This window comes from Panthera uncia (assembly GCF_023721935.1).
Source record: "Panthera uncia isolate 11264 chromosome A3 unlocalized genomic scaffold, Puncia_PCG_1.0 HiC_scaffold_12, whole genome shotgun sequence".
NCBI classification, from domain to species: Eukaryota; Metazoa; Chordata; class Mammalia; order Carnivora; family Felidae; genus Panthera; species Panthera uncia.
Window position 1 is genome coordinate 6,251,493 of NW_026057579.1, and position 12,605 is coordinate 6,264,097.

The following is a 12,605-nucleotide window of genomic DNA, read 5'->3' on the forward strand; positions in this document are numbered from 1 at the left end:
AGGGAAGGGAATGGGTTAGGGATAATAGTATCAAAGAAAATAAAAGCTCTCTTTTCCGAAGAGAGAAAGCTAAGAATACCATATTGATTCTTCTGTCAGTTATTATTTATCAATTATTCCTTTAGCAGCACAAACAACTAAGTAAAAGCAAAGGAACTATCTAGTGCTTGTCAACTTTTCTAATATAAAAATGGCAATACACGTCAGGATGAAAGTGCTTTCCCTTTCTGGAAACTGGCAGTACATATGTTGGAGGCCAGGTATGTCATCTAGGAACCACAAACAATTCCTGAGACCGAGGGACACGATACATTATAGTGGAAAGAACACGAGCTCTGGAAAAAGACTGATTGAGATCTGTGTTCCAGCTTTACCACTTCCTAGTTGCGTGACTTTGGCCTCATTTTCTTTCCTTTTTTTTTTTAAAGTTTTTTTTTTTCTTAACATTTATTTATTATTGAGAGACAGAGAGAGACAGAGCATAAGCATGGGAGGGGCAGAGAGAGGAGGAGACACAGAATCTGAAGCAGGCTCCCGGCTCTGAGCTGTCAGCACAGAGCCCAAAGCGGGACTCGAACTTACGGACCGTGAGATCATGACCTGAGCAAAGTCAGACACTTAACCAACTGAACCACCCAGGTGCCCCTGGCCTCATTTTCTTATTATATAAAATGATACTATGATTTACCACCTGTGATTGTGATCAATTAAATAAGACTTCACACTGTAAAGGATAATATGAGGTCCTCAACAAATATTTATTCCCTTCCCTTTGAGAAGGATTTGAGACCATTCTGAATACTGTCTAGGAACTGCTTATATGATTTAACACACTGGAATATCTCTTCATAAGCTTTAAAATGACTGTCCACAGAATAGTATGTATAGGCAAATAAGCTAGAATTCTGATTCTATCATGTACTTTTTTTTAATGTTTATTTTGAGAGAGAGAGAGAGAGAGAGAGAGAGAGAGAATGAACGAATATGAGCAGGGGAGGGGCAGAGAAGAGAGGGTGAGAGAATCTCAAGCAGACTCCACACTCAGTGCAGAGTCCAATGTAGGGTTCGAACTCACGACCTCAAGATCATGACCTGAGCTGAAATCTAGAGTCAGATGCTTAAATGAGTCACTCAGATGCCCCTGCTACTGGAACATTTTAAATTACATACGTGTTATACATTATGTTTCTATTGGATAGTACTTTTCAGACAGTAGTAAGGTCCTCAGGTTGGTCCACAGAAGTCCAAGTACCTGACAATACAGCTTACTTATAATCCAAATAATAGAAGCTTGAGCTCTGGATCCCAAGAGTAGGAAATCAGAGAGTACAAAAGAAGAGGAGGATGTTTCTGCTCTACTATCTTTGGGAAGAGTGAATGCTAGGCAGAAATTTGAAACACTGGATGTTAACACTTCCTTTCTTTGTCCTTCTCACTGCTGGCACTTCCCCTTCTGTCTGCTTAAGTCTTGTTAATTTAATCTTCTACTTTAGCATCTCCCCTAGGCTAGCCTATCCTGCAGCTGTCCTATCTTGCAAAGTGCTCCAAATTGCAAAATGACCTTAATCCAAACTTTTTGGGATAGTTATCTAAGGTGTTCTGAAAAAGCAGTATTGCTGAAATGATTCATACAGATACAAATAACTGGTTATTAAAGTTACTTATATATTTAAGTAAACCCTACCACCAACATGGGGCTTGAACTCAAGACCTCAAGATTAAAAGAGTTGCATGCTCTACCAAATGAGCTAGCCAGGTGCCCCAAAGTTACTCATTTATTTAAAACATACTTATTAAAATTTATTAACCTTTCATAGACTAATAGTAAAAGGCAAAAGTGAACAAGGAAGTTAGTAGTGGCATACTCTGCTCCTCGATCAGTTCCCCTAGTGCTTTTTTTCCTACAGCTTGCTCTCTTTTTGGACTTAGAGATTAAAAAAAAAAAAAAAAAAAAAAAGAACAACACAAAGGCTTTCAAAGGCAACAGCAGAGCTTCGGGCTTTGGACAATGACTGTACTTATTTGTATAATGAGTACTGCCTACAGAAAGCCTCTGAACATCTAGAATGCTTACAGTTTAACACATCTTTCTCCCCAAAGTTTCCATTTTAGAAATCCACTTTTATTTGTATTTTATTATTTTTTTAATAGTTTACTTATTTAGAGAGAGAGAGAGAGAGACAGAGCATGAGCTGAGGAGGGGCATAGAGAGAGGGAGGAAGAGAATCCCAAGCAGGCTCTGAGCTGTCAGTGCAGAGCCCAACATGGGGCTCGAACTCATGAACCGTGAGATCATGACCTGAGCTGAAATCAAAAGTCAGATGCTCAACTGATTGAGCCACCCAGGCACCCCTCACTTTTATTTGTATTTTACAATCTTTAGAACCAAAAAGCCCCCCCTACTAACCCAAATCTGGAATTTGAAATTCATATTTAACTATAATGTAGGAGAGTGTGATGCTATCTAATTCTGGCAAACAGAAAATTGGAAAATCTTTACTTAGTTTGAGCTTTTTCTGTAGAACAGTTGTATTCCCCAAAACCATAAAGCTCCAGAACAGGTGGGTAAACAAGAGGCTAGAAATACTAACTATACTTTTTTTTTTTTTTAATTTTTTTTTCAACGTTTTTTATTTATTTTTGGGACAGAGAGAGACAGAGCATGAACAGGGGAGGGTCAGAGAGAGAGGGAGACACAGAACCGGAAACAGGCTCCAGGCTCTGAGCCATCAGCCCAGAGCCTGACGCGGGGCTCGAACTCACGGACCGCGAGATCGTGACCTGGCTGAAGTCGGACGCTTAACCGACTGCGCCACCCAGGCGCCCCAACTATACTTTTATAGTAGAAAGTGACAAAGAGCATTTTGGGTAGGCTAAAATCTTTCCTTAAGAAGAATTTATTCTCTAGAGATATCAAGTCCTAGTTAATTATTCAGTTACACTATAGTAATAACTTAATATTTTAAAATTCCAATGAAACAGTGTGATCTTTAAAACTCTTTGGACTTTGAATAGGGAACTTGATTTGTACAATAAAGTCTAAACCTTTTCAAAGGTTTAGCTGTCAAAATAGATAAAATTAGATTCCTGAATAAAAAAGGGGGGTGTGGATTTAGAAGGATATAATGTAACCCTCCTATTTCGCAGATTTAAAAATTCTTAGTTGGGGTGCTTGCCAAGTATTATGTATTACTGTATTATGTGTTATGTTTTACTTGCTAGGACAAGAACTCAGATTTGAAAAATGTGACCAAGTAGTAAAATGTTACCTTAATTTTCTTTGTTCAGACTTACTGGCTAGTAAATTTTATGGCTTTTTTTTTTTTTTTTTTTAATTTTTAACGTTTATTTATTTTTGAGACAGAGAGAGACAGAGCATGAATGGGGGAGGGTCAGAGAGAGAGGGAGACACAGAATCTGAAACAGGCCCCGGGCTCTGAGCTGTCAGCACAGAGCCTGACGCGGGGCTTGAACTCAGACTGTGAGATCATGACCCGAGCTGAAGTCAGACGCTCAACCGACTGAGCCACCCAGGCGCCCCTGGAATTTTTAATGACATGGAGGTAGCAAGGTGAAGTGAGGGTGTACAATGAAAATATAGAAGAAGTGAACCCAGCCTCCTAGGAGCTTACAACAGAGACATAACCAAGTCTTATTTAACTGTGAATCAACTCATATACTAATTACAGTAATAAGCCCACTTGTAGTTAGTTTCTTGAATCTAAACCTCCTTTAATCAGATTTCTCTTTGATATTTTGTTTGCAACTGTGACTGTCATTAAAATCACTTCAAGATAATCAGATATGGGTGTTTGCTTAAGCATTTTGGATCATTTTTTACTATCTGAAAAAGGCGTTCTTTGGCAAAAGATGGGAAAGAAGTCTAGTTCAACAATATAGGACACATAAAACTTCTAAAAGACTCGTTGCTGTATTGCTGAAAACTTTTTTTTTTAATGTTTATTTTTGAGAGTGCACCAGCGAGCACGTGTGGGGGAGGGGCAGAGGATCTGAGGCCGGTTCTGTGCTGAAAGCAGAGACTGATGTGGGGCTCGATCTCACAAACCGTGAGAGTTGGGCACTTAATGGACTAAGCCACCAAGATACCCTGAAAGCTTTTCTGAACTAAGCAAAATAGGACTGTATTTTAAAAAACTCCCTCAAATCTCTCATTTATATCCTTAGGAAGTTATTTTAAGCATGAAATTAAGGTTTTTTTCATTTTATCTGAATATACCAAGTTAGAATTTTTTTAAAAATAAGAAATTCAGAAAAAATAAGATATTCAAAAGAGAAACTTCAGATATCAAAATATTTACCCCTCTAACTCCTTTTCAATTAACCATAGCAGGAAGCGAACCAGGAGGCCCCAAGGAAACAATAAAAACCTGTATATGAAATTCTACTTAAACAGAATTAAGGAGAGGTTTCAACTTTACCTTTAATGTTCTATTTCTTTAAAAAACAACCTGAGCTGGGGCACCTGGGGAGCTCAGTTGGTTAAGTAACAGACTCCTGATTTCAGCTCAAGTCCTGATCTCCTGGCTGTCAGGCTCTGCACTGTCAGCAAGGAGCCTGCTTGGGATTCTCCAGGTGACCCTCCCTTGCTAGTGTGTGTGCTCTCTCTCTCTCAAAATAGACAAATATTGAAACAAACATAATACCTGAATCAAAGCAAAATAAAGATTTAAGAAATCTGAGTCCTTTGTATACGGATGCTTGCTATAGTATTTGTATGTATTTTTAGAAAGATTAAAATATTTCACCATCTTAAAAAAGTTTTAAAAGCTTTATTAAAGGAAATAGTCAACAGAATATTTCTGGTAAAACTGTTCTGTGGAGAACCAATTAGAAGTACAGTTCAGGAACATGGCATGTGATTTGCTGCGATTCTTCCTGCAATTTCAGTATGTGTCACTGATAAATTATATCTCTTGCTTGCTAAGCCTAATCACAAGTTTCAGAATTCTTTTCAAAGTGCTTCAGGAAAACAGTAACAAGTGAGAGAGTAAGAAACACATATAGAGCTTTAAGCAGTTCACCGACATGCTTGAAGAATGGAGACTTTTCTGGTTAACTGCATTTTCTAGTTTAGACTTTATTTATTTATTTACTTATTTATTTATTTTAATATTATTTATCTTTGAGAGAGAGACACTGGGGGGGGGGGGGGAGGAACAGACAGAGAGCGAGACACAGAATCCAAAGCAGGCTCCAGGCTCTGAGCTGTCACCACAGAGCCTGACACTGTGCTTAAACCTAGGAACCATGCATGAGATTGACCTGAGCTGAAGTCGGACACTTAACTGACTGACGCCACCCAGGCGTCCCTAGTTTAGACTCTTTAAAAAGCTTATGCCTGGGGGGTTGTGAAAATACAATATGGATGAAAAGTCTTTAACCAGAATAAAATAAATATGCACAAGACTATTATGTTCTGTTACGAAAAGTCTTATTCTCCATTTCCAAAAGTGGCAGGTTGGGATGTTTTTCTCAGCTGAAAATAAGGAAAGAGGATGTCAAGAACAAATATTCTTTTTTATAATTTTTTTTTTAATGTTTGTTTATTTTTGAGAGAGAAAGAGAGACAGAGCATGAGCAGGGAGGGGCAGAGAGAGAGGGAGATGCAGAATCTGAAGCAGGCTCCAGGCTCTGAGCTGTCAGCACAGAGCCCGACGCGGGGCTCGAACTCACAGAGTGTGAGATCATGACCTGAGCCGAAGTCAGATGCTTAACCGACTGAGCCACCCAGTTCTTAAAAGTTGGGATTTTTTAGGGGCGCCTGGGTGGCTCAGTTGGTTAAGTGTCCGACTTCGGCTCAGGTCATGATCTCGCGGTTTGTGTGTTCAAGCCCCGTGTCAGGCTCTGTGATGACAGCTCGGAGCCTGGAGCTTGATTCAGATTCTGTGTCTCCTCTCTCTGTCCCTTCCCCACTTGTGCTCGGTCTCTATCAAAAAATAAATAAATGTAAGAAAAAAAAAGTTGGGATTGTTTATATTAAAAATAATAACTGGACAGTCTTTAAACATTTTAATCTAGAAGACTGTTAACAACAACGTCAAGAAATAAGATCTCTGCTTCACAGGACTCAAGGAATCTTTAACAAAGAAAAGGTTCTCCTGTCTGGTTTCCTTTTAAAATATCGAGAATACCCGGACAAATCTCAGACCTAGGGTTCCAAGTAATGTTTATGTCGCCTACTTAAAATAAGCCAGTATCTAAATTTCAGGAGTATATGGGGCGCCTGGGTGGCTCAGTCGGTTAAGCATCCGACTTCGGCTCAGGTCATGATCTCACAGTCCGTGAGTTCGAGCCCCGCGTCGGGCTCTGTGCTGACAGCTCAGAGCCTGGAGCCTGTTTCAGATTCTGTGTCTCCCTCTCTCTGACCCTCCCCCGTTCATGCTCTGTCTCTCTCTGTCTCAAAAATAAATAAACGTTAAAAAAATTAAAAAAAAATAAAATGTTTATTTAAAAAAAATAATAAATAAATAAATTTCAGGAGTATATTTTTTGGAAATGCAATGTTTGGTTTCCTGCCCTTTGTGCCTATTTACACTGGAACAGACTTGAAGCTAGCACTCTTCCCAAATTCTGGAATTGCAAAGTTTTGGATACCACCTTAACAAGGGTAAATTCTATCTGTGGCTCAACTAAGGGCTTTTGGCTTATTGGGTTTGTTTCAAACGGCACACCCTCTCAGCAGGTGACAATACACTCCCTCCCTCTCAGTAGGTCACATAACATAAGACAGTGTCAGCCGAACACTGCTATCCTATATATTCGTATAGATAAATTTTAGCTGTTCTTTCAGACACAATGCTCAGTTTACACAGGTGTGATAAGGTTTTAGGACAGACCATGCCCAGAGCCAACAAGTCAGAAAACAACACATGGCATGAACAAAAGCACCTACACTGAAACTCTTTAAAGGGTAGATTGAAAGCAAGTTAGTTAAGGTTGGGGGCGGGGAGCTGTCCTCCATTTTCTATTTGTTGCAAGAAAGAGCTTTAAAAAGTTATTAAAGACTGTTAGCAACATCTAGTCTAAGCCTTACTATATGTGAGGAAACTGAGGTCCAAGACATAGGAAAACTTTATTATCAGATGAATAATGTTTCGCTTCTTTCTATAATTTCCTTTGGCAAGTTCCTAACTCACATTCATAATTTCAGTCATTTAGTATATGGATTCTTTAACTTAAAAAAAATTTTTTTTAATGTTTATGTTTTAGAGAGAGAGACAAGAGTGTGAGTGGGGGAGGGAAGAAGAAAGAGGGGGACACAGAATCCCAGGCAGGCCCCAGGCTCTGCGCTGTCAGTATAGAGCTTGACATGAGGCTCAAACCTGTGAACCATGAGATCATGACCTGAGCTGAAGTTGGGTGCTCAACCAACTGAGCCACCCAGGCACCCCAATTCTTTAACCTTTTTTATGGTGCAGGTCATTTCACCCCTAACCAGGACTCATTTTTAATATTCTTGCACTTTTTCTGCTATAACACTTCCCTTTCTAAGTGAGGTGCCTAATGAAGCTTTTGCTACTTATCTGCTCATTACATATCTCAGTATGTATTACCTCCTGACACGTTATTTTTTTCTTATCATGTAGAATGTAAGTGCCACAGAGCACAGAAACTGTAACTGCTGTATCCCCAAGTGCCTAAGGATAGGGTCTGTCAAAATAAGCACTCAATAAATATTTGTTAAATGAGTGAATGTTTAAAATGTGTATCTGATAAAGAATAAAGAAATGTATCAGAACTATAATAGCTGTTAAAATGACAAGATTACTCCATTTTCCTTCCTTTTCCCAATTTTGAAATGAGTTTATTATTTTCAGATTATCTGAATAACTCTTTTTGCTACACCAAATTATTGAAGGGTTTTAGATACATATTTCAAAATGACTTTTAAAGTAGTTTTCATCTGCAGTCATTTTTAGACAGATAACTAGCAAGAAATAGTTACTTTTCAATTCTCTAAGATATTATAATAACTGTTCTCCCATCTAAACACACCTGTAATCAGGACCCTACTGCATCAATTTGGTAGTTAAGCAAGAATGAATCTAAGCTTAGAGCAGTGAGGCAGCACTATGAAAGGAAGTAAGAGTGTGATCTGGTAACTGATAAGTTCCCTTTTCCTCAATTAAGCAGATATCTCCCCAGTAAGTAGATCTGAGTCATTCAAGTTCTCAACATGATCAGACTTAACTATGTGCTAATTCTAAACAGCATTAAGTTATGTGGTATCTTGGCCTTATGAAGACTTAATTCACTTCAAATAGATTTGGACTCCAGTTCCCCAAAATAATTTCCATCCAAGTAATTGGAGTTTCCCTAGAAAATAGTGGTAGAAAAAATATTCATCACTTCTGCCCCAGTCACTCATTTATTTAACAATATTTATGGAGCTCCAGGCACTAGGCTAGTCACTGAGAAACTCTAAATAATTTATAAAAGGTGTTTATAGCCCCCTAAGTTAGCTCAAAAGACTTTCTCATCAATAACTTATCGAATGAATGGCACTGTATTAGAACCTATCTGCTACACCTAACAACGAATAACCCTATAGGAAAACTTAGTCACAGTCTAACTTGATGTGCTAAGTCTGTGGAGCAGAATCCAACAGAACTACTGAGAAAAGTGACTTACATTTCAGGGATTTGAGTGAATGAACTGAGTAAGAGCCTCTTTTTGGTGGTATAACCTATCCTACCTCCCACACCTAGCCTCAGACTGTCCTGGGTACATCCCGTTCCATTCCATCTCCTACTCCTTTCAACTACAGTTCTCTTCCTTCTGCCTGAGTGCTGATCAAAATATGCAGTTTAATAGCTCTTCTCGTACTCTACTATGGCTGAAGGACACAGGTCTTTCAGGTCAAGCTTTTCTCTGCTACCACTCACCTAATGTACCAAATGTAAATAGTCTTCTTCCCAAATCAAAGCAGATGGCTTGGAGCAAGTCACACTTGTCATTGTCAAAACATAGCTAAAGAAATTAATAAATCACATTTTTAAAAGATTGTCCAAAAATGATAGGTATTTTGGATTAATACCTCAAGTACAAGAAAATGTGCTGTAAAATATGCCATGCAAAATGAATGCAAACTTTAAAAATATACCTACAACTTATATCAAATGAAGATCATCTATTTAATGGTTATCTTTTCATCTTACTACACATATTTATTTGAGTGCAAGATTTAAACAGAATGTTATATATATATATATATATATATATATATATATATATATATATATATACATATAACTGAAATTTACCTGGTACTATGTGCCAGATACTACACTTTACCTTTAATGTTTGTATTAACTCTTTGAAGGTTTATTATGGTCTCAACAACAAGAAAACAAAGACTTAAGAAGGCAAAAAAATGTGCTCAAGGTCACATAGCTAAGTAAATGGTGAAACCAGTCTCTGGACTTCAAAATACACGTTTTAACATTGATACTACATTGCTAGCTACGCATCTCTACAAGTAAATTGTCTTATAGAAACTGAATTCCAAAACTTTTATTCTTTTCCACACCTCTCCTTCTTCTCCTCCTCCTCAAATGTTCATTTTAGTAGATACCCCTTACCTAGTTGCTCAAGCTAGCCTTTGTAGATTCCCATTGTTCCTTACCTCCTATTCCCTACCTATCTTACCTCTTAAACCATCTAGATTCCATCTACTTCTTTCTATAGGCTCTGTCTCAATCACAGTCAGGCCTCAACTACCTCACAGGCTGCAGCACAAAAGTTCTCTATGAAGGGACACTCCGGTGATAGAGTCTATATCCAGACAAAATATAACTGATTGAAGTGGAAAAGTAATAGACTCAAATTCCAAAAATAAGGCTAAATGCAAGAAACGCTTGACATTAATAAATTCCAACATCTGGGACAATCTTTTTGAGCTAAAATTCTTGTAACAGAATTTATTTTTCTATCTCCTTTTCTAGCTTTTCATTCCATCCTTCTTCCTAGACACTGGCTAAAACCCAGCTCAGTGATGCTTCTGTGGCAAAATCCTTCCCTCTTAAGTATATTTATTTGCCTGCTTACCTGAATGGCTTTGAAAATTGTCACCAACACAAACCAATCACCTATATACTAATCTTATGTTCTTTTTTCCTTCCAAAGAACATTCTACAACATAAGAAAATGGCAGGCAGCTCTAGGAGGATTTTATAAAATCTGAGCTTTTTAGCAAAACATTGTAATAATAATAGCACCTTTTTACAGTTACAATGTTTTCTGTTTTTAAAGCACTTTCATATACCTTATTTCATTCTTCGGCAGTCATGTTAAGTAAGCTTTATAGGTATTATCTTCAGATCAGAAAACTACACAGAGACATTGTCATTTTGTCTAGATCACAAGGCTATTATGCAGAAGAGCCAAGACCAAATTCTAAAGAGAGACTCTCCACTCACAGCTCTTTCCACTAGTTATCACTACCTCTATTTTTAAAAAAATGTTTGATATATAGTAAGAATTGTCTTTATAAATTAAATTTCATTTTTTTCCTTAAAGTATTTCAACCATTACTTAAGCTATACTTATTTCTAAAGAGGAAGAAAGTATGACCTAACATAGAATAATGACAGCAAAAATCAACTTCATTTAGAATTTCTATGCAAAAACAAATGATCCAAAGAAGATTACAAATAAACATTTCTTTTCTTATTAGAATCAAAAACAGGAAAAATCCATAGCAATCAAGTTAATCTCTAACAAAAATTTTAACCACCTTGTATCTGGTTAATGCAATAGCCCAGAAAATAAAGATAACTATGACACATAGAAATGAGCTGTAAAAAGCATGCACAGAAAGAACATGCTTTCATTTAGAACAGCATGCTTCAATTAAATTTGCAGGCAATCTAAGGAGAATGTAAAACTGATGTAACAGAACTTACCTACCTTGCAATTAAATTGAATACACATTTACGGAAAGTCTGCTCTCCTTTTTTGGTCAGAACAAGCCAACAACAGCAAGTAGCCAGAAATTACAATTAATGTAAAAGAAAAATTCAAGAGGAAATGGATTTGCTAGACTCATTATATATTCAGTCTTAGCTTCAAGAAATGAGTGAGTATTTGCAATGAGGCTGGCAAGACAGGAAATTGAGTTAAAATTGATCAATCTTTTAAATGGCTTTTCTAAGTACAACTTTTATTTTTTTTTAAAAAGGGGAAAATTCTCTTTAGTATTTTATGCCTCTTTGTAATGATGTGTTTATTTCTACTGTTGACCTTGAATCTTCAGAGCTCCCAGAAATAAGATGGATTTTTGGAAAAGTAGTTGGATTCACTAGTCCCAATTACGTACTTCTGTCATTAAGAGGAAAGTCAGAGAGTATAAATAATGAAAAGCCAAATAAGAGATCCAGGAAGAAATTAACTTAGGAGGCGACCAACTGTGTAGCTTATTCTTACCTTGGTTGCTTTTTTCACGGGTTGACATTTTTGCTGGTTGAGACAAAAATGACATATCTTACAATAAAAACTGGGCATTTTCTTAAATGACTATAATAAACGTACTTCTCTTTGATTATTATGAGCTGATAAGGTACACTGAATGAAAATAAGTCAATACTCTTAATAATTAGCAAAAACTTAACTGGTGTAGAAAAGCAAGAGAAATACTTTCTTTGAAAAGGATTTTTAATTTACCTTGGTTGATGATGACATCTTTATGCCTACAAAAAAAGAAGACAATCAAAGGACATTTATGTTATAATTTTACTTGGCTTACCATTAGAATCACCTAAAGAAATTGTTAAAAGTTTCAATGCTTAGGCCACACCCAAGATAAATCTTTAGAAATGAAATTCAGACATTATTTTAACAAGTCTGTCATTGGTCTCAACTATTAATATATATACTGTTTTATAAGACAATGAATATTCCATAAGATCATCTAAACAGTGAAAGTATAGAAAGAACTTCAAAAAATATTCAAATCTTAGGGGATTAGAGAGATTAATTATTTGAGTAGGGAACACAAACAGGAAGATATAGCTGTCTTTCTTTTTTGGAAACACTTAAAAGAAAAAAATACACTTAGAAGAAAAAAAGATACACATTATAATATAGATTTTTAAAAAATGATCCCAAAACAGACATATAATTGGACATGCGAGCATGACAGTCACATAATTAATTTTCAGATAACCGAGAAAGTATAATACTTACTTATCTGTATTTTTTATAACTTTTGATATTAATTTTGATGTTGAAACTGCTCTCAATAATTTATTACGACTCTCATCTGAATTTTCCCATGAATTATGTGACTTTTCAGTTGTCAGTGGTCGCTTTATGCTGGAAGAAACATATTAATTTCTTAGAGAAAAATTCTTTGAGTAGCAATGACATGTAATTGACAGCTTAAACAGAACATAAAAGCAGCAATTAACATTTCCTTAAAGCTAATCCAGAAAAGAGAAGGAAGGATTAGTTGAAAGGTTCCGCCTGGATGAGTGCAGGAGTTAAACAAGGCATTTACCAAGTCTGTTTATAATTCTCGCTAGAACAAGTATTACTTGATTAAAAAATCAATCTGTACTTTTTTTTGAATAGGAAAAAAATCTATA

At 36.6% G+C, this 12,605-nt stretch overlaps 1 protein-coding gene across 6 annotated transcripts in view; it reads right to left on the minus strand.

Moving 5' to 3' along the window:
• Positions 1–12,605, minus strand: part of EML4 (EMAP like 4) — a 162,762-nt gene that overhangs the window by 55,290 nt on the left and 94,867 nt on the right. For 4 of the 6 annotated variants that reach the window (XM_049652240.1, XM_049652238.1, XM_049652237.1 and 1 more), the window contains 3 exons: positions 12,205–12,333; positions 11,683–11,708; positions 11,446–11,478 (listed from right to left, as the gene is read on the minus strand). In XM_049652240.1, the coding sequence (XP_049508197.1) occupies positions 11,446–11,478; positions 11,683–11,708; positions 12,205–12,333 (188 nt within the window). The remainder of the gene's footprint in view (positions 1–11,445; positions 11,479–11,682; positions 11,709–12,204; positions 12,334–12,605) is intronic. The other 2 variants (XM_049652242.1, XM_049652239.1) reach the window with 1 other exon arrangement.